This window comes from Paroedura picta, chromosome 12 (assembly GCF_049243985.1).
Source record: "Paroedura picta isolate Pp20150507F chromosome 12, Ppicta_v3.0, whole genome shotgun sequence".
NCBI lineage: Eukaryota > Metazoa > Chordata > Lepidosauria > Squamata > Gekkonidae > Paroedura > Paroedura picta.
In genome coordinates this window covers 33,582,196-33,605,247 of record NC_135380.1, presented here as the reverse complement: position 1 = coordinate 33,605,247, position 23,052 = coordinate 33,582,196, and the positions used below count along the sequence as shown (strand labels likewise).

The 23,052-nt window shown below is 42.9% G+C and overlaps 1 protein-coding gene across 4 annotated transcripts; it reads right to left on the bottom strand.

The window, feature by feature from the left end:
* ZBTB34 (zinc finger and BTB domain containing 34) lies at positions 1-21,303 on the bottom strand. Of its 4 annotated transcripts, XM_077304833.1 has the most exons (3): positions 21,160-21,292; positions 18,550-18,595; positions 1-10,005 (listed from the first exon to the last, which is right to left on the bottom strand). In XM_077304833.1, exons 2-3 carry the CDS (start codon positions 18,582-18,584, stop codon positions 8,502-8,504), a joined length of 1,539 nt encoding a protein of 512 aa, XP_077160948.1. In that variant the 5' UTR covers positions 18,585-18,595; positions 21,160-21,292; the 3' UTR covers positions 1-8,501. The 4 variants fall into 4 exon arrangements, with proteins under 4 accessions (XP_077160948.1, XP_077160949.1, XP_077160951.1 ...); XM_077304834.1 differs by lacking the exon at positions 18,550-18,595 and having other exon boundaries at positions 21,160-21,303; XM_077304836.1 differs by lacking the exons at positions 18,550-18,595; positions 21,160-21,292 and adding an exon at positions 17,258-17,291.
* Positions 21,304-23,052: the final 1,749 nt, after the last annotated feature.

The following is a 23,052-nucleotide window of genomic DNA, read 5'->3' as shown; positions in this document are numbered from 1 at the left end:
TGTGCTTCAGAAGCATTTTAATTTAGAAACAGCAATTCCCATTGACTTTATACCATAAAAAAGGCAATTTACAAGCGAGGAACAAGAAATCCATCATCAGAACAAAATAAAAGCAGCACAGAAATATTCATGTCACAAAATTCTAAAAAAAAAAAAAGAGTACAAGAGTAAAATATCATTTGAATAAATATTCTAAAATAGTTCATGCTATAAAATAATCCTTAATGGCATTCCTTAGTTGCCGTAACAGCATCCGCTTTAGCTAGCTTCATTTACTTCACATGGTGATGAAGTGTGGAGTTTGTGAGGTTACCGGTTTAAATATTGCAAGATACTGACACTGAGGTAAGTCATTCAAAGTGTTCAAATATTTATGAAGGAATACAAAAAGCTATCCATAAATGAGACGTTTACTTCAAAATACTTTCCCCCCCCTGGTAAAGCAAATGCAGTCACAGCGTGCAAATCAGCCAGGTTTCTCTGATCAAAAGATGTGTAAACAAGCCCTCTGAAAGTCCAGAGGCCAACAACCAAACACATGAATGGCTTTCCAAGCTTAGTAGCACTCACCGTAAATTTCTCAGCAGAGAAGTCCTGTCTGCTGTATTCTGGGGGATGTTTTAGGTTAGCTGTGCTTTCATAGTTCAAAACAGGCCAGGCCTGCAGATCATGCATACTCGGAGTGGGGGTTCGCACCCAATACACTGCCCTCTGTGGCTGAATGATTGACAGGGAAATTAGGCTACATTTGGATATCATGAGGAATAGTGGATTGAACCAAGCCCAGTTAGTCAAGACACATCTTTGCCAACAATTCAAAAAAGGAAACAGCAGAGATGAAAGTCGATTTGTTCATCTACAAGTAGTTATCCTGCTCTTCCTTCAAGGAACTCAGGGAGGCATGATCCCCCAACGCTCCTCAATTTTATCCTCGCAAACAGCCCCATGAGGTAGGTTACGCTGAGAGAAAGTGACTGGGGCAAGGTCACCCAGAAAGTCCCATAACTGAACGTGGGATCTCCCAGATTCTTGTTCAATACTCATCACCACTACACCACACTGGCTCTTTGTTTGTTTCAAGTGTGATTGGCAGCGAGGGCTGAATGAGCAAATCAATTCACTGACAAGCACCGTCTGCAGCAAAGATGCCTGCGCTGCCAGGAGAGGAAGCAAGAATCAGACAAACGAGGAGTCACACAAAACGTGTGACTCCTGACAGGACTATTTAAGAGTCTCTGGCACAAATCATGGTTCAAACACACAATTCATGGTGATGCCCCAAATGCAGCCTTGGTGATGGCAAGCATCTTCCTCTTGGTCAACATCTTTTGAGGAATATGCATGTTCTGCAGGTTGCAGTTTGGAAAACCATAGGAGCACATCGAGAGACATGGACCGTGCCTTTCAAAACAATGGTTTGTAGAGACTACAGCCCGAGCCTTGAAGTGGAGACCCTGCTCTGCATGAGGTCAGAACGGTCCTTTCACCAGATCCAACTCCTATTTAGCACTCCTACCTAAGCTTGAATAAGCATGACGTTTCAGCCGCAATTTAGCACAGGGGTAGTCAAACTGCGGCCCTCCAGATGTCCATGGACTACAATTTCCATGAGCCCCTGCCAGCGTTTGCTGGCAGGGGCTCATGGGAATTGTAGTCCATGGACATCTGGAGGGCCGCAGTTTGACTACCCCTGATTTAGTGCGATAGAGCACAGAGTGCTCAAAAGAGAGGGGCCGTGACTGTCAAACTCTGAACATTCTGAATGACTTCACTGAACTTTGGGTTCAGTTTGAGTTATTACGGTTGCTTACAATTCATGAACTAAATAGATTCATATATTTTTTTATATATATATATGTATATATATAAATGATTTACACAATTCCCAAATACTTTAAAATATATAAAATTTTAATAAATAACCCTGACCATTCTAAAAGCACCATTTCAAGGGTAATATTCCCTTAGAAAATAGATTAGGTGTTGCATATTTGAGTCCCTTTTCAGTGGTGTCTGTATGAAACCCTTTCAGATGATGACCAAAGAAGTCACAGTAAACTAATGACATTTCAAAGATACTTGTTGGAAAAGGTAAAGCTCAGTTACCCCAGTCCGTGATTTAAAAATTCCTTCCAGTCCTTCTCAAGGTCAGTTCACAACAGCTGTATTAGAGGATTTCAGGACATAAATTTAGTCGGTTTGCCTCTATAATGATTCTTTAACATTTCAGTTCTGGTCAGAAGTGCTCAATTATGCACATGATTGTGTGCTGCCCTTAACACACTCCCAAAGGCTTGCTGCCTGTGTCAATATTGGCTGAGGCATACACAGGAAGCCAGATCTTTGCCGCTACTGGAAATCAGAACTATTCCCCTCCTCCACCAGACTTAACCATGGTTAAGGCTAACCAGGTTACCAGCTCAACTAACAGTTCTTTGGCAAGTGTTAAATTTTATTAAGAACCATGATTAAATTGGTTAGGTTGGCGCACAACCAAAGTTAAAGCAGAAGAGGAAGGGGTACACACAAACCTGAAGCACCCAATTTCTTCCCTGTGATTAGCAGATCAACAGTGCAATCCTAGGCAGAGTTAATTCAAGCCTAAATCCCCTGATTTCACTGGGCTTAGGACTGGAATAACTACACAGAACTGTACTGCAAGCCAGCTACATCAATTCTAATAATTTGTCATGCCCTAGGGCAGGGGTAGTCAACCTGTGGTCCTCCAGATGTTCATGGACTACAATTCCCATGAGCCCCTGCCAGCATTTGCTGGCAGGGGCTCATGGGAATTGTAGTCCATGGACATTTGGAGGACCACAGGTTGACTACCCCTGCCCTAGCGGCTCAGGACAAAGCATCAGAGAAGAACTGGAAAGAGGCTGTTGCAACTTCACAATTTTCTCCCTTTAGGATAAACATCCCCAGTTTTGGCTGACAGTAAATTCTGCCGAACAGTGAACAGACAGTATCCTTTCTGCATTTAAAAGCATTCACACTTGAATACAGAACCAACCGTGAGGCGCTCCGTTGCTAGAAAATGAACAGTTATTTACAAAGCATTTTTAGTCTATTTACAACTTCAATAGAAATTATAGGGAAGGTAAATCGGTTAGGAAAAATTAACAGCTGCTTAAAACCACGTACATTAGCAAAAAAGTATAAAATTTTTATTTTTCACAGTCTGTAAATAGGTTAAAACATCTAGAGAAGAAAAAAAGGACACTGTCACTGGTTTTTTTTCACATTGTCTATATGTGGCTTTAAAAGGTAGATTAAGAGACTCAATTATGAACCAACCTGTATGAGTTCATATATTAAATCCAATGTTTCATATATCACTGATTTTTCTTAACTTCTAAATTTATTGTAAGTGAAATGTATTAACAATTCTGCTATACCCTAAAACTGTACAATCCCAGTACTGTACAGCACCTAAGCAATTCACTGCATGCTTTGCACCTTCGAAGACATGAGATATGACCTTCAAACGGATAAGAACCTAGTTCCATGGTAATAGGGTACCATCATGTGACAAGGCACAGTTTAGCTGATGCTGCCAGATCTGAAGTTCATTGTCTGCCAGACTGTCCTGTTGTGGATGAGAACAAGGGCTTGGATTCAGCGATGCGCAAGCGGAAACATCAACAGACTTGGCACAGTTCGGTTTGCAGAAGAGCTTGTGCAACAACAATCACTTTCCTCCCTGCACATTATAGTGCCTGGAAATTTGCAGCACAAGACCTTGTGCAAGAGGAAAGGCCATGTGGGAATACAGTAAGTCTGACTTAGTGCAAACAACTAAAGCCGTCTTTTTCTTGCATTTCCTCTTCAGCAAGAGCTTTAACGCAAGCAAAAATTCCGCGCTGGATCCAACCCAAGGACTCTAGGGCAAAATTCTACAGCTATAAAGGCTGATTCACACAACACATTTTGCTGCACACAGAAGTAGTCCCGAGCCATACACTAGCATCTGAAGGTGCATACAGACAACCATAATGTGTGAAATGGATAACCATGAATAAAGTCAGCAGCAAGTCCTTCAATCCAAAAGCGCATTTTTCAGCAGCCACACCCAGTGCTGATTAGGGGCTCAATTACACATTAAGGGAGACACAGAATTGCTGTCTAAAATAGCATCCCCCGTCTTGAATTTTCCTGTTTGATTATGTAAAATTATGCATTACCACACCAGACAACACTGTGAAGCAGAAGGCAGGAAAATACACAATTCAATGACAGGCCTGTTTTTGCAGTACCACCCCTTACCTGTGGTTGTCTAATTTGCAACGTACACTATCCGTGAGGCTACAAGGACAGGGATAGGTGGTAAATACAGGAAAATATCTGGTGTGGGCCATCCCTTAGGGATTCTTAAGCCTCACAGCAAAAACCACGGAACATAAGCATGCAAACTTTCTTAAGACCAGACCCCCTGAAAGCTGGCCTAAACATCCTGCAAAGCTTTGTGTTCTTTACAGTACTATATTATGGCTTGATAATTCTTAACCCCACCAGGCAGTGGGAAAGAACAAACATATTGACACAAGTGAGTACAAAGTATTCAGAAATCTCGTAAATTAGAGTATTGTTGGGGAAGATAACTCCTAGCACATTAACAGTCCCACCCAATGTTTTGAACCTGAAACCTGTACAATCAAAAATTATGTATAATTTTGGATAAGTCACTCTTTGGTAAACTCAAACCAGCTCAAACAAGCTTACAGTCAAAATAACTATATATTTAAAATAATGTTTAAGACTGACACAGGAACAAAAGTCAGGAAACAAAGTTAACTGCCTTTCCCATCTTTCCTTAACTACTCTGGAGTAAGCCAAATGGTTTACAAAGGCACCACAGCATAGGTTCATGGCAAAGGGTAAAAATGTAACTCTGCATGGCTGGCCTTTTGTTAGCGGGTCTTCCAAAATGCAATCAAATCTACTTCATTACTTCAGCAAAAAAGTTCTATTAAACTGATAACTCACAGGCTTGTATTGAGAGGGTAAATGTACAGAGATGTAAACCTCCCTTTGGAGCGCATAAACACTCAGAGTGCCAAAGGAGTTGGATGTGCAAGTGGAAAGCACTGGCAAACGCACTGATGTTCTCTGTGTTTTTCAACCCCCCCCCACACACACACACAGACATTGCATGCCACTCCAGAAAATTCCTGACCTTTGGGAGAGGCTGGGTGGGGGGAAGAGGAAGGAGAGCTGTACACAGCCCATTGGATCCCAGTCTTAGCTTCTAGTAATAGAAACTAATTCTTATGTGTGTGTTGCTTGAGGAGAAGCAGGGGAAGGAATCTCTTAGGCAGCTTTAGAAGGAAAGGGCTGATTACGTACCCAGTTTATGTTAAGGCCCCATTTATGGAGCAGACCTGATTCACCATAATTTGCAGTAGGGTTAATCCTTATTACTAGCTTTCATAACAGTAATGAAAAACTTAGGCTAAAAATACTGCACATCTATGTTCTGTGATGCTCATAATCATGAAAATCTCATACAAAGCTGTAAGCCCTCAAAACCACTATAAGGCAGTAAACTTAATTCTTTACCAATAACTTGGAAGAGGAAAACCTCCTAGTTGGAAGGGGGTGGCAAGTTGCTTGCACTCCTACTGTACTATTTGATACATTGATTTTTCACAAGTCCCAGTTATTATATATCAGCCATTGCAGCTGTGTTTTCAGTGTTTACTCTAGAATATCCCTTAAATATATAAGCAGCTTCAGCAGAATGAGAACTGGAGAGACAATTACACTTCAAAAAGGAAAAAAACAACACATTTCTTATCAGATTAAAACTTCAAGTTGGGAATCATAAGAATTAAAAGAAGAGGCTCAGATTCAAGAGTCATCACATTAAAAACATACAAATAAACCTCATGGAAGTCAGCAAAACACCCACACTCTCAAAATATTGATCAGCACAGGTACAATTATATCCCTGTGCAGCATTCATTTATTCTATTCTGTTTTGTGTCTACAAAAGGAAGCGCCCGGTTGGGTAGTAAGAGCATGCTGCTACCTGTAGCTCAAAGCACCTGCAAAAGAAATCTGAGGTCTCAACCAACAGGCCCACCCAGCCCAGGGCACCCTTACTCATAGCCACCAGCCAAGCAAGCACACTGGCTCTCAGGCCACCTCCCACTCAGGCCTTTGCTTACACTAGCCTCCTCTCCGTTCTGAATTTCTGCACTGCTCCCAGTCTGAGCAGTGTAGTGATGCAGAAACGGACTAAGTGTGTCAGAGATGGAGGGGAGCAATCCCTCTCCCTGAGCAAAGGTAACTACACCAGACAAAAAAAAACATCTCATTCTGCTAAGCCTAATATATATCTAAGCATCATCTTATGCTTATAAACTGAACGGATAATAAAATACATAAGCCTGGATGCTGTTTAGTATGAGCCGAGTGGCATTCACAGGAGTGAACTTTCTAGCTTCCCCACTACCACTGCGGCCTGCTGTGCCTTCCAAAATTCATGCTTTCTGGGGGCAAACAGTTGCCCAGAATAACATGGAGATGACGGAAGAGCCTCCATGGGGGAGGGGGGGGTTAGAATAACATCCTTCTCCTGCCCAACAGACATGCCTTCTGCCAATGAAAAGCGTTGTCAAACTGCGGCCCTCCAGATGTCCATGGACTACAATTCCCATGAGCCCCTGCCAGCAAATGCTGGCAGGGGCTCATGGGAATTGTAGTCCATGGACATCTGGAGGGCCGCAGTTTGACTTCCCCCAATCTAAGCCATAATATGCGTATTTGGTAGGATTTTTGATACAGTAATGCTTGCCAGCTCACACTTTTGAGGTCTGTTTCAGGAAAATAAAAAAGCTTAACTTGAAAAATTTATGATTTTACCACTGTTAGGTTGCACATTTTAAAGAATGCTATACTAAGCAAAAAAATTAGCACCATATTCTTTTTTTGAAAAAAAAATCAAGCACTGGGGATAGGGGGGGCTCTTACAAATTTGTGAAAACTTTTGTTAGTGGCTCATTATGAAAAAAATACTGAGTAGCCACTGAAACTGTGGGGAAGCAAAAAAATCCCCTCTAATACCATTAGACATATTGCTCATTTTCCCCATATTAGCATTATTACAAAAAAGTAAAAACAAGTGCGTCAGTTTCACTTAAAAATGGTAAATAGGAAGTTACGCTGCACCTGAAGAGAGCTCTCTGAAAGAGACCTGTTAAAACACTGTTCTGAAATACTGTAGATTCAACTACAACATCCCTAGAAAATATTATTAAACCAACCTTAGTTACTCTGAATACGTGTTAAGTTTGGTTTACCTGGTATGTTTCTACAGTACAAGATGAAGGTAGATTCTGAGGGCAGTAAAAACAGTTAAAAACACAATGCTACTTTTGGGTTGGCTAATATAAATGTCTATATCAAAAAAGGGTCAGCACCATACATTGTCTGATTTATATAGGGTGGCCAAATTGTGATTCTCCAGGGGCCACAGAGTACAATTACCATGAGCCCCTGCCAGCACTGGCAGGGGCTCATGGTAATTGCAGCCCATGGACATCTGGAGAGTCACCGTTTGGCTTCCCCTGCTAGACAAAAAAGACAAACAATCCGCATTCTGTAAGTTAATAATGGTTACGGCATTTGGTTTGTATACGCTATTGGAGCAGAGGTATCTAAACAATACACTTTGCTCACTTTTGAACACAATAATAGAATGTGGAAAATGTCCAAAGTTTTGTGACAGAAAAACCCAGAAAAATTCAGCAAAAATCCTAAATAGAGGAAAGCCAGGGGGAAGGAGAAGAGAGAGAGTTGGCCACCCCCATTTTGAGATACTCATACATTCACCCCCAACCAGAAGAGGAAAAGTGAACATTTATATAGTTTATAAGTTTATATATAATATATATTATTATTATATAAAATTCAAAAGCTATCAAAATAGTTATTACAAAAAGGAAAAAAACAACAATCCCCCTGCCACACAACTCAATATGACACATGGATGGGACTCTAGGAGGCATTTCCATGCTCCTATGTAACATGTTTGGTTAAGGCTGCAATCCTAGCACACAACCTGGGAGTCAGTCACATTGAATTCAGTGGGATTTACTTTTAAGTAAACATGCATAGGACTGGGCTGCGCAAAGCACAACATGAGAAGACGCACACCCCCCCCCCCCCGGGTGTATCAGCCTGCCATCTCTTTCTCTCTCCCCACCACCCAATCTTTCACTGTTGGAATCCCATCCCCACCTCAAAGGCATTGCTTCTGTAACATCTGACCTTCCCCCCACCAATACCACCAAGGAATAAATCTAGCCTTTCTTCCTTCAAAGCAATGGGAAAACGAAACAGCAGCCTTCTACCCAGTAACAATGGTGACAAGATTTGTAAAATGAGGAAAAGCTAAAATGCTGCTATACCTTTTATGAAAGTTATCAAAGCAAGAAAAAGGAAATGCATTGATCAATGTGCTTTGTTTGGGATGCATGGAGAGACACAGCCTTTTAATCAGACGTGTGCATGTCCATGCTGTAATCCAAAGTTTCGGAGGCTGACGCATCATCATCTCTCTGTTCCATATAAGCTTCTGTTCTTTCTGGGGACTCTATTCTGCTTCTTACTTCTGCTGCGCCAGGATGATTCTTTCGCAGGTGCTGATTCAGAGTTCCTTGAAAAGGAAAGCACTTTCCACAGACCTCGCAGCGGAAAGGTTTGTCATCTGTGTGACCACGGATATGGTATTCAAGCTGGTCCTTGCGCGTGTACTTCTTCCCACAGTACTTGCACACAAAGGGGGTTATTCCCATGTGTAACCTCATGTGTCGGTCGAGGCTCCCTTTCTGATTGAAGGACTTCCCACAGTATATACAGATTAACCTTTCACTGTACGCATACAAGTGACCTCTCGAATTCCTTTCCCGTGGACTGCTTTCATAGCCAAGATGACTTCCTGCAGATTCACCATCGGCTCCCTGCATCAGACCTGGAACGTCACTGTGCAAGTGACTAGCAGATACCCGTTTCTGACGCCCACGACCTCGGAAAGAGCCCAGCATGGACCTCGATGAGCTTGAGTTTCTGAGGCTGCCAAAGCCCTCAAATACACCAGCAGACTGGGGTGCCCCATGGGAATATGAATAAGCATTCTGCAATACAGAGCCATAGGAGCCAATGTTGACGGCCACTACTTGCTCCCCATCTACCATTTCAGTGTGGTACCCATCATCCCCAAGTGAAGAGCTATCTGAGCAACTTGGCTGGTCAGATTTTTCCATTTTAACTTTCACCTCAGCAGCTTGACTCTCTCTTACTACCAAGTCCCCTTGATCATTATCCCCTTCAATCTGAACTTCATACTCCGAAACACTTCCGCTACTTCCGCGATCTGATTGGCCTTCTTCTTGCAGACGGCTACGGAGAACCTTGGCTGGAGTAGTTTCCATCCTTAGATCGCTGCCTGATGTTGACTGCCGCACCTGAGAACAATATGGAGGAGAGATTTCAACTGGATTGGCAAAGTAGCTGCCGTCTTTAACCCCATTGTGGTTTTCTGCAGTATCTTCAGCACCAACGGTGACAGAGTCCACTTCACCGACACTGATCTTCGAATGGATGCTTTCGAGAATCTGCGTGCACTTATCAATGACACATTGCATCTGGAGAAAGCTAGCCGCAGTTAAAAAACTAACGACATCCTTTAGCTGCAAGGACATCCTTCCAGTGTAACAAAACGAAAGCAACTGTTCAAAGACGCTGGGGTTTTTAATAACGGATATCGACAGGCCACTCATGGTACTTAATGCTGAATGGTCACGAAAATATGGAGAACTGGCGGCTAGAACAGCTTTGTGGGCTCTGAATGGCTGACCCTGGATATGCACAATGATATCACATAGCTTCCCCTGCAGGCGAAGCTCATTCAGCTGGCTCAGTACGGTGCTGCTGTATTCCGGAACATCAAAGTGGATGAAACTGCCGCTGTCCATGTCTTCTGGTGTCAACTGTAACCTGTAAATGGCACAAACACAGGACTTAAGACAGGAACCTAAAATGAACAAAGCTATTTTTAAAATGGTAAGCAGTTTGTTGCCACACATGCTAATTTAATTTTAAATTTACACTGCATATGATCTGCACGTTGATGAGAACAAAAATGCTAGGCAACTCTTTTACAAGCAGCGAGTCTCTCACTTTTTCATGCATCTTAAAAGGGTACAACATTTGAAAATGATGTGAGATATATGCTGGTTTAGTGTTGCATGTGCTGATCTTATAATAACTGGCAGCATTGTAGGCTGCTATTAAGTCAGTGAAAAATCTGTGGAAATACAATTCTCAATGTGATTGTCTCGCTCAGTCACTAATGCTTGTATTGATCAAGTACCCCAATGCTTATCCTAATGACTTGCCAGTTAAACTATTCAATAGGACCTCCAAAAAACTATGAATAAAAAAATTGGCTATGCAAAAGAAAAGACAATGCACTTAGTACTGCTGATGAAAATAAGTATGTAATGTAATATTACAGAAGCTTGCAACACACTGAAGTTCCTTCCTTTTGTGGTTCTAAGGTTGGGTTTCTCAATTGTTTTCTTAGAGAATCTCCTTAAGTGAAAAAGAAATGCCTGAACCTATTCTATTCATCCTCAAAAGTGATTGCTGATGTCACCATTTAGTTACTGTCATTATAACTATTTACTATAATCCATTAAGAGGAGACTGGCAATGATTTTTGGGAGAAGGGAAACTCCATTTACTAGCCCCCTTTCTCTCACTCCAGCTCTGTTTGCCCACACTCAATCTTCCTTCCACACACCCGTTTCTCTCTCCCCCCATTTTGTCTGCAGGTTTACCTCTGCAGCCTTGTTGGCATGACAAAACAGGATGGGAAAGGCAGGCTACAGCAGCCCAGCATGCCATGAAAATGGGGTAGGGAAATGCACAGACAGCTTTGACTTTTGGGGAAAGCTTGCTATTTGGGTTTTTAAACCATTTGTATCTCCTTTCAAGCCTACATCTTACCTCTGGATGGCCCTGTGAGGTGGGTTTTTTTTATTTAACAAGGGGGACTACCAATATGGCTATATGACATGATGTCAAGTAACTAACACAAGAGGGGAATCCATCAGCAGGAGGAAATCTTGGGGTCCACTTAAGGACATTAGATGCAAGGAGGTGAAATGAAAGTTAAAGGGTTTATGATAAACAGAGTTCCTACCACTCACTGTTGGCATAACCAGCCAGCCAAAAACTGTGCTTTCTGTAACCTCATGTCCTCCACCAGAGGGAGGCATCGTGGCTGATGCCGTATCTCAGGCCAAAAGCAACTGCCCCTTGTCCATACATCTGAACTGTAGCAGGGGAGTGAACTCATCACTGTAGCTTTGAGCCTCTGAGACACTCAGAAACCAGTGAGATTTTTCAAAGTTTTCCAAGCACTTGGAAAGGCAGTACAAGGAGGAGCCCCTGTCTTTCCTGAGGGTCAGGAGAAGACTTCTGTCCATGTTGTGCTCGGGGGGTTTGACTAAAAACTGCACCTGCCAGTGGCAAGGTGATGAATATTAAACCCAAGCATTCACACATTATAAGAAGGTTGGTTCTTATATGCCGCTCTTCTCTACCCGAAGGGGTCTCAAAGCGGCTTACAGTCGCCTTCCCTTTCCTCTCCCCACAACAGACACCCTGTGGGGTGGGTGAGGCTGACAAAGCCCAGATATTCCTGCTCGGTCTGAACAGTTTTATCAGTGCCGTGGCAAGCCCAAGGTTACCCAGCTGGCTGCATGTGGGGGAGTGCAGAATCGAACCCAGCATGCCAGATTAGAAGTCTGCACTCCTACTCACTATACCAAACTGGCTCTGTGTTACAGAATTAACAGCTCATAGCCCATAAAGTTGTATACTGGCCATAAAAAGCAGCTGGATAAGTGCTTGCTGACTCCTTTTTGCACTGCCAGGCAGGCAGCTAGTATAGGTGGTTATCAATCCCCAGATGGGCTGCCCCACATAGCCAGCAGGCTGAATTCGGCTCTATGGGTTATAATCAGTTGTGCAAGCATGCTGCCCCACAACCATAAGTTGCAAAATGTGCATTAAGGCTTCAAAAAGGATATATTGCTATGCTTTGGGGTTTTCTCTTTTTCTGGCAAAGCAGCCATTATCTTTACATTATTTCGTGCTTTATTTCTCAGGAACTGGAAAAACGCAAAAAGCTTTTTATTATATTGCATGACAGGAAAAAAATTAAAAACTACAGCAAGAGGCAAATGCCTATTACAATAAAAGCTTCCAGGGAGGAAGGACAGTGCTGCTGCCTTGTCAACTTGATTCACTAGGTCTCAGAAATGCCTTTTCTATTGCATTCAGTGTCTAAGGAGCTGTAAAGCTAGTGTTGCAAAGCCTACACTGCCAACTATAAAAGAGACTCTCAAATTTTGGTTGACCATAATGAAACAATTCAGCTGTTTGGGTCTAAACTGGATCTCCTGAGGAAAGAGCAGAGCAGTAAAATGACATTCATGTTTCTCCATTGTGGAAGGCATCGCTAAACTTGACTCCTGAAAACATAAATCGTTAAATGGCTGACCACAGAAACACAATCCAAGACACGGACAGAATTCCAGAAAGCAAGTGAAACAGGTTTAGAAAAATGAAGCATATCTACTGTCTTCCATATTAACTACTGCCCGCTCCATACCATGTGATATCAAAGCTATCTGGTTGCCTAGGAATTAAAAGCATGTGTATGAGATCCCCACAGGTATACAACAGTTGAACAAAGGATGGATTAAAACCAGAATTATTTGTGTTAGCTATAAAAGCAGACATTAGGGGTTTTTGAATTGGTGAGCTTGAAAATGCAAATTCTGCAGCCAGAATAACATATGTAAATCACTCGCTCATTTTACATGAATACACTTAATAGGCGTGCTTTATCTGTAGGATTTGTATTCATTCTGTAATCCATGCAATGCTATAGGAAGAAACAATAATGATACTCTATGAGAGGAAAGATGCTCTGTTTTTTACCATCAAAAAGCCACAGAAAAGTCATTATCATAGTCTCCATCACAACTAGCTTGAGTACCTGTGAATATAAATGGTTGCTTCCTTTGTGTCCATATCAGACTGACCCTGTTTCTCCTTGACGGCAGGGCTACTTTTGGAGACAATTGTTCAAAAAGTGAAATTTACATAAACAACCCAGCCCAGTTAAAAATAATAATACAAAATCAGAATCAATAACTTAGTTATGGTATATTACATAATTACATTTTAATATTTAAAAAACTAATATTAATGGCATGTATGTATTTTAACCCTTTGTAAGCCACCCTGAGCCTCAATGGAAGGGCAAGGTATAAATGTAATCAATAATAATAATAGAGAAATATTTTTATGCCAGTGTAAGAAAACCTCAAAAATGAACAAAGCTTTGTTGTTGTTAGGTGGGAAGTCATGTCCGACCCATCGCGACCCCATGGACAATGATCTTCCAGGCCTTCCTGTCCTCTACCATCATGCAGAATATGGTTGGGAAGCACCTTCCCACCCCTTCCAGGCTCATCATTGGCTGCTTGAGGAGGGGAGGGTGGGTCGACATGACCATATATGATCATATATGTTTAACAATTTTTTTAAAAATTAATTAAGACTCACCCATTCAGGAAACCCTTTTCAGGGCTGACAAGAAACCCTGATTGAGAAAGCCTGGATTAGATCATACACTCCAGAGATAGCTAGCTACAAAAGGACCAGATTGGTGGGAAATAAATTAAACATAGAATGTGTAAAGATCTGTGGAAAGAGAAGATAATCCGGCTCACGGCTGTTTACATCATATTTTAAATACAACCCCGCAACACGGCTTGCCTCCAGTTGAACTCAGAGGGCCCCACTAGATACCATACATCCCACTTTACATATAATGCGACAGAAGGGAAGGATTCAAGGTTTACAATCTGAAGAAACACAATAAAATCAGAGTCCAGTAGCACCTTTAAAACCAACAAATATTTAATCAAGGCGTGAGCTTTCGAGTGCAAGCACTCTTCATCAGACTATGATCTTCTTACATGACAGGGAATACCAGCAACACTTTGGTTTCTCTCTGTAAAGTACACTGAATTCTAGGGGATTCATTGGCTGTTTTGACAAAGGATTATCATTGGCCGTATCTGGTTGTGACACAGATGTAACAGAACTGATTTTTGCTATATATTCCCTGTCATGTAAGAAGATCATAGTCTGACGAAGGGTGCTTGCACTCGAAAGCTCATGCCTTGATTAAATCTTTGTTGGTCTTAAAGGTGCTACTTCAGACCAACACGGCTAACTCATTTGAATCTGAAGAAAATCTCTGAATGAATCTTCCATTATGCGCCAAATTAAACAAAGTCTCCTCGATCAGGAATTCCAAAAAGTCCATCCTACTGTCCCGGCAATTTGCTCTCCCTGTGCTCTTGGTCTCCAAGTGAAGCATGGGATAATGCCAGCTTATTTCTATAACTTGGCAAATCCCCTTTATCGCAGAGCATTTTCACTTGCGTGGCTCAATGCCTTTCCATCCAAAGTATTACAAGGGAGATTTGCCAAGATTCCTTTCGAAAATAGACTATGTCCCTGTGAATTAAACACTCCTGACACCATGCAACATATCTTACTGGATTGTCCCTTGTTTATTGTCTGGTGAAGGCACGTTATACCTCTTATACCCAAATGGAGAAATCATTCAAAAGACCCGATCTGCCAATTTTTGTTGAGCGACAAGGATGCCAATGTCACCTTTATTACGGCTGAATTTTTGTCTTCAGTTTTTAAGCTTAAACTGCTTCATGTATCCTGACTATCTCTGTTCATTTTGCTAATCTGCTTTATGCCAATAAAGGTATTGTGTGTGTATTGACATTAAATTTACAAAAAACAAAAAACACCCCTCCCTCTTAAATTTATCACCTGCAGGTTCACTTGCACATGCCTATTTGAAAGAAAAGGTGTTAAGTGATCCTAATCATGAACACAGCTGGTTAAAAAGAGCCTTTCCAGTCCAGATAGAGATCCAGTACAGCCCTTTTCACAATAAACCCAGTAACCACCAGGTTCAAGGTGAAGCACAGTAAACACACCAGCAGTGCACCTTCTGCCAACCCCTACTTTACCCAATTAGATATGTATCAATTTAGTACGTTTTTATCCCACACTTCCTCCAATGAGTTCAAAGTTACGTATACTGGTGTTTCTATTCCAATTCAGAAAGCATATTAAGAACAAAATCAGTATGGTCAATTTATTTCCAAAAATTATCATGACCAGAAAGATAATTTCCTAGACAAATTTAAACTATGAAGGATTAAGGTATTATTTCCTAGTAGTGCTCAACAGTATTATAGAACCTGGATTGCGGTAATAGAAACTCTGCAAGAGTCAATTTTTAGCCAGTGAATTAAGAGGAAACCTCTCCTGAGAGTCAAGATAGTTATGGGTTTCCAGCCTTACAGCCTAGATAATTGGAAGATAAAATAATTATCTCATTTTAATTTGTAATGGGCTTCAAAAGGTGTAAAAAAGGCAAATCACTCTTAACTGTTCTCCATTTAAAATAGAGATATTATCTGTTTTCAAATCAATCTCAGAAAATCTGGGGCTCTTTAAATTTTAACACTATATCGATGAATACTGGATTTGAGAATGTTAGATACCCATTTCATAGAGATGAAAAAACGTTAATAAGCTTTGGGATATCATGAAACTCTTGGCAGGAAATTGGCCAAAAAACCCAACCTGGCAAGGGTAGTTAGCTGCTGGTACAGAACATGTCAGAGGCCTATCTGCAGCATGTGATTCTCTTCCCATGGCAATTCAAGAGGCTCTTTTACCACCCCTCTTAACATACTCATATACTGCAGACTGGCCTCCGTGGCCTTCACTAGCAACATCTCCCCATCACCACCATCACCACCACCACCCCCTAACATCCTCTCTGAAGAATTCCATTAAATGTAAAAGCCAGATAACTATTGTGTGACTTTGTAGTTGTCCTAATACACCATGCAGCTTCATCTATGCATGTTTGTGTGTAGCGTAAAAAAAAACAAAAACGGACTAGTGAAGCTAACAGCATTTTTGTCCATTTTTGAGATAGATACCAGGCACAGCTTTCCAGGGCCAAACCTAATCCAAGAAGAGCTGCATGCAATGCACTTTTGGATACTCAGAGACCTAAGAAAGCCCATCCTGACCCATATGGCACAAAACACACAAGATGCCTATCTGAATGGACACCTGCATCTAATCTGCGTGTGTGTGGTTCCCAGTCCCTTGCATCTCTCCCTTGCTAGAGCTAAATGTTTCACTACAGTTATTCCCATGCACAAGCAAAATTCTCAAGATTCCTTAGTTTAAGTTCACTCATGACATTTATCACATCTTGCTCGTTACCACTGGAAGGCATTAAGCTGCCAGTCTGGGTTACTCTCATTTTGGGAAAGAAATCTGGGAGGCGAAAATGACAAAAACAAATTCCTGGCTGTATGAACTCATTCTTAGAATAAGACAGTTCTCCCATCTATGGTGATGAAGGCAAACTCATCCCGGGCCGCCAGAACTGGCTTAAGTAGACCAAAGTACGTCATATTTTGGTTTCTTGCAATCTAATTCGGATTTCCAGTGCAGCTGAACACAAATACATGAAGCCACTTTATACCAAGTCATGTCACTGATCCATCTAGCTAGATGCTGTTTATTCCAGCTGGCACCAGCCTCTAATATTTCGTGCAGACTTTGCTAAGCTCAGTAAACAGCCCTGCTTTTAACTGGAGGTGGCAGGAATTGAACCTTCAACAAGCAAAGGATGTGCTCTCCCACAGAGTTAAGGGTCCTCTTGTAAAAAGTGCTGAGATTTATATTTTGAACTCCAACACAGCAGTGAGTTTTTATCTCCCTGGAACACATTGCAAAACTCCAACAGAACATGGCAGAAGGATAGCAAGCACCCTTCCCTCCACTAGTCAGATAAAACTGTCTGTGTAACCAAAGCTCTCCACGTAAACAACTGCCTACAAAGAGTCAAGAGGCACAACTCACCCACCTCTAAGGGAAGCAGAAGGGAGGGGGGAAGCACACAAACAGGTTCTGCATGCAACTGTTGACATGGGGAAATCATCACACAAGCAGCTATGCAGCAAAGGGGTCAGGACTGCTGTTGCACTGCCACCCAGTGAACACAGGAACTGGTAGCAAAGGCACCTGGCTTCAAGTCTCTCACCTTGCCTTATGTGGGTGCAGGTACAAATGATCAGAACTGTTAAGCTCACAGAATTCTGGCTACCTCATTCACCATAGCAACGTTTGTTATAAGAACAGAAATGCTCACACATCCACAATGAGCCTTGCACTTTCCCAAACTGTGCATATTGACTTCATTGGGACAATATGAAATAAATACACTTAGTGAATAAAACATCCATGGATAGAGGCCTCCTGGTTTTGACTATACTCTTCTGACATAGTTTGAGGAAACTGTATTCTAAAAATCAGTAAACACAACTTCTAAACATGGTCTATAGATTAAAGCAATTATTGAAGACTCAGACATCAGTACTGAGAGAGATGCCCCCCCCATTCAAATTTGCAAACAGCAACTTGCTCAGTCATTGTGAGCAGGTAAGAATTGGTTCTAAATGAATGACTAGAGGGGTGCATGGGTAAACTGTTTTTTTTCAATATGCTACAAACTGCTTACAAAAGTACATGTAAGCAGAAAAGTCTTCCCACTGGTGCTGGACATTCAGTTCAAAAGGAACCGTCTCTATGGCAGGGAAAACCTTATCAGGAAAAGCATCAAACAAAACTGACTGCACAGGCCCCTCCCAGCTCCTGTTAATGGCAGAGATAGTTATTATTTGGGTCATGGACTGTATCATGAAACACTACAATCCAAAGAAACTGTACCATAGTTAATACCAAAGTTAATGACAAATGTTCTAATCAATGTATTCAAAAAACAAGTACACTGAACACTTTGGGTTTCTATAAATATGCAGGAAACCTTCAGGGAGCCTTATGAAAATAACCCAACAGGCGCTCTCAAAGATTTGCTATTTATAAACCAGGTTGGCTCATTTTTACCTCAACTTCCTTCCCACTTCACAGGTCAAAATGAACACTAAGTACACCAAATGAAATTATAGACTAAATGTTTCAGGAGGGCAGATTTAGCACGAGAGATCTCAGTGGGCATTTGTGAGGTCACAAGCAATGGGAATACAATTAATTGCACTGTGGCAAGAGCTGACTTGCAGACTCATTTTTAGTTCATTTGGCAGGCTCTGCCCAGGGATTTACATCTACCCATGGTACTCACATGCTCAACCCTTTACCCCATTCCCAGTTAACATCCTCCCTTTACTAGAAAGAAAGCTATACTAACACAAAAGTATAAATCAATCATTTTAATGCGGTCATAGACCAGAGTACTATACAGAAGTAAAATCAAATAGCTATGAAGTTATATTTCATCCAACAGGTTTGGGAAGCCAAAAACAATGAAGCACTCACTTTTTGAGCACAGCTTCACTAGGTCTTTTAATCATGTATTAATGGCCTGGGGAGAAAAAAAGTGCTTTACTACTTTTTGAAATAGCAAGCTACAATAATGCTGTTCTTCCCTACAGCTACAGATCATGGCACCCAGAAAATATGTCCCTTCTTCAGCAAGTTACAAAAAATAAGCTACAGCCTGTCTACTTGAATATTTGCTCCCTATAAATATATGAAATTACTTACTTACTTAATTATATTTATATACCGCCCTCCCTGAAGGCTCAGGGCAGTTTACAGAAAACAGGAAAGGATACAATTAACACAGGGTAACAGGTAACAGTAACCCAAGTAGCACAATAAAACCAGAGTCTTTAATAAATCTTTGTTGGTCTTAAAGGTGACACTGGACTCTTGTTCTATTGTTCTTAGATAGATTTAGGCACCGCCTATGCCCCTGCCCAGGCGCAGACCGAAAGGCGGGCCCAGCCCCTGCCCGGGCTCCCCTCCCCTTCACATGGCAGGGCTAAGAAAGTTTTAGCAGCTCGCTGGTTGATAAATATCTTTATGTTAAGACTCTCTTTATACTAAAGTCAGAGCACAACCCCCTTTAACCCACTATTGTACATTCTGGCTGGCAAAAGTTATCCAAATTATCCACTAGGATCTATTACAGCTATCAAAGGTCCTTTAACTAACAGACAGGGTGATATAGTTGTTACAATGCTGTATCAGAACTAAACATACCCAGTTCAAATCCCCATAAAACTCATGAAGTAAACTTGGACCAGAGGGACTGAACCTGGGGCTTTCTACATACAATGTATGTACTCTGGCACTAAGCTATGGTAACAACTACAATATCCTTCACTCAAAAAGGGTCTTAAAAATGGCAATGATCTGTGTGATAAAGCAGATTGCAGAGAGGTAGAACACCCATTTGCCTCCCAAGACAAGAGACCTTCATGTAACACAGCACATTCATACAAACTTTCCTTCATAACCCACACATGAGAGAGCACTGGGTCCTATTAAATGGCACTACTACCCTAATAATAGTTTTTCAAATACCACCACTCAGCAGCACAATCTTCCTTCCACTAAACATAAAGCTTCTGCTATAATCCAAGGAGCCTCCATATCCCTTTCAGCAAAGTTTTAATTAAATGTAAGTACCAGTCTTGAACACAGCAAAGAACGCTGAAAATATGGAGCATATATGAATAAAGAGTACCACATTCCTGCTCCATCAAGTCACCACAGTCATCATACTTGAAGGTAGAACAAAGGGCAGATGATGCAAATAACAGGCAGACTTCAGCCTCTCAGAGTACACATGTAGAGTGTTCTCTTCAAATCCTTCGCTAAAATCCACTTCTTTAATAAAACCATTTGCTTAGCTGTCCCAATCCCTCAGCATCTACAGAAATTCAACTTACATGCGAGTAATTAGAACTCTCTGCATCTATCCCTTCTCCCCAAGTGCCACAACTACAAAGCAGCCTTCCTCTGCCATCTCTCTCAACATCAAAATTGCAAATGTGGAAAGAAAGCCCCTTTCCCCGCCCCCCAAGGTCTACAAAGCACCATATATACACATGCATATATGCAGAGAAGTTGAAAAAATGAATAACGCCTCACATTTCAACGTTAAACCACCAAAAGAAAAGCACAACGCGAATTTACAAAAAATCCGATCACTGGCCCTCCGGACTGTTTCCTCCGGCAGTGGCTCTACGCTGTGTCCGCCTTTTGACTAGCGCTTCCAAAATCTGGGCTCTTCTGCACGAGAAGGCACGTGCCAAGTGACCCAGCGCCTCTCCCGGAGCATTTCACATACCACACCCACCCTTCCCAAAGCAAACCCCACGCGCCTCTTCGAACCCTAACGGAGCGTGTTTTTCCACCGCACACAGCTTCATCCCTTTTAAGCCTCGCTCTCCCCGCGGCTCCTTCCACTTTCCGCTCGGCCGCCACCGGGCTGGCACGAAGCACCCTTGCTCCGTGGAGCTGTCAAGGAAACCTCGCCGGGGTAGTCAAACTGCGGCCCTCCAGATGGCCATGGACTACAATTCCCAGGAGCCCCTGCCAGCGTTAGCTGGCAGGGGCTCATGGGAATTGTAGTCCATGGCCATCTGGAGGGCCGCAGTTTGACCACCCCTGTCCCAGAGCGTTCTCAACCCTCCTACAGAAAGCGGGGCTCGTGCCTCGGACACCTCTTCCCTGAGACGGGGCCTCACCGACAGGCAGCAAACCCGGTGGGCAGGTCTGACACGAACCTTTCCGCGTGTGTGTGGGGGGGAGTGAGGCGATTAAGGCGGGCTGCTTTGCCAGACGCTCGCGGGGCTGGGTGAGGAGAGGGATTCCTACGCAGACCCCCACTTCGCCGGTCGAACTAGGCAGACTCCCAAGAAAGAAAGCTTTCCCCCCACCCACCCCCGCCAAACACACAGAAAGCCCCTCCTGCTCCAGCCTGAGAAGAAGACGCCCCCCCCTCCCCGTTCCCTGCTCCCATTAGGGCTGAGGGGCTCTCAGGATTCCGGGCATGGGGAAATGGGACAGTCGAGAGGGTGACACCCCCCCACCGCCCGCGCCTCTCCGCCGTCCTTCCTTCCTTCGTTCCCTCACCTGAAGGGCGTCGGGGTCTCCTCACATGGCGGGTCCGCCGGAGGGAGCTCGGCCCGAGTGCCACCTTCCCTCCGGCGCCTCCGCCACAGCCCCTCCGCCAGTAGCGCCCGGAAGCGACGCCTTCCCTTTCCAAGAGCCACTTCCGCTACCGGGGCCATAGGCGGCGGGGGGTGCTGGAGGACGGAGGGAGGGCCCCTCTTCGGCCACGCCCACAAGGCTCGCCGGCCCCGCCCACCGCTTCGGGCTTCCCGGCGCTGCGCGACGGGGGCTGGGGAGGGAGGAGGAGGGGCGCACGCTCCGCCTCCTTCGGACGTCCAATGACGGTTTGGCGCCTTTTCCCCTCGCCCTCGAATGCCCTGGGGTGGGGAGAGGAGTGGAAGAGCGACGGGGGCTATTCGGGTTTTTTTTTATCCCCTTAAGCAGTATTAGTTGGAGGATAGTCCAAAAAACAGCGTACAGGATGGTGCCACTCATGCAATAGTAATGGATTTTAAAAAGGGTCATTAGGAAAAGGATATTAACATACTACCACAAGTAGCCACGGGGATAACTGTAAGAATAAGGTGCTGCTCATAACAGCTCATAACAACATAAAGATGTTTTGAGCGTAATGAAATAAGAAAGGGCAAGATTTGGAAATCCATGTCAACTCCCCTGAACCCACCTAAAGGTAAAAGGTAACGGTATCCCCTGTGCAAGCACCGAGTCATGTCTGACCCTTGGGGTGATGCCCTCCAGCGTTTTCATGGCAGACTCAATACAGGGTGGTTTGCCAGTGCCTTCCCCAGTCATAACCATTTTACCCCCCAGCAGCAAGCTGGGTACTCATTTTACCGACTTCGGAAAGATGGATGGCTGAGTCGACCTTGAGCCGGCTGCTGGGATCGAACTCCCAGCCTCATGGGCAGAGCTTTCAGATTGCATGCCTGCTGCCTTATCACTCTGCACTATAAGAGGCTCTAAACCAGGGGTAGTCAAACTGCGGCCCTCCAGATGTCCATGGACTACAAATCCCAGGAGCCCCTGCCAGCAAATGCTGGCAGGAGCTCCTGGGAATTGTAGTCCATTGACATCTGGAGGGCCGCAGTTTGACTACCCCTGCTCTAAACCCACCTAGGAGAATATAAATGGATTATAAATAGGGATACCAATCTAGTGAGAGAACTGAGAGATGATACTTGAGCTAGCCTTGTAGAAATTGTGGGGCTATTTATTTACTTATTATTTGATATATATCCCACCACACTTGTAACTGGCTTGTGGTGGGTATTCTTATTAACTATGGACCTAATATTTCCTATTAGATTCATAGTTAATAAGATAATCATAATTATTATAATAATTCATAATATTCATTGTTCATAATATTCATGTTCAATACGACAATAAGATATTATCTCCTATTAGCCCCATAGCTAATAAGAATACCAATGTCTCCATTTTGTACAGTTCTTAAACTGAATCATACCCAGAATTTGTTCTTGCCCAGACTGACCAAAGTTCACCCAGAAGGTCAGGAGATGCCATTGTGAACAAGCGAACCGGTAGCAGTAATACAAAAGAAGCCCATTAGGCTCTAGGGAGACTAATCACTGTTCTTTCATATTGTAATTGTTACCAAATGAAGCCCATCCAAGGGCAATTCCCATGCAAATGATTTTGAATTGATATTCTGATGCCACCCCTGATACCAGAGTGAGAATTGACCTCTCAAAGCAGAATCCAAACAATGGATCTGGTCAATCCAATTTGATCTGATCAATCCAATATCCTAAATGTTTAGCAGCTGTGCAAGTACCAATCAATGATGGGTACCGTAAAAGTATGGAAATATGAAGTATTAAAACTTTTTCTCCAGCCCTGGGAGGGTAGAGATCACTATTTCAGTCATAT

Excerpts from the sequence above, each read along its gene's own strand:
- ZBTB34 (XM_077304833.1), bottom strand. The coding sequence starts at position 18,584 with ATGATTAAAAGACCTAGTGAAGCTGTGCTCAAAAA. Across the intron at positions 10,006-18,549 it reads AGTGAAGCTGTGCTCAAAAA|GTTACAGTTGACACCAGAAG; the intron begins GTGAGTGCTTCA and ends TGCCATTTACAG.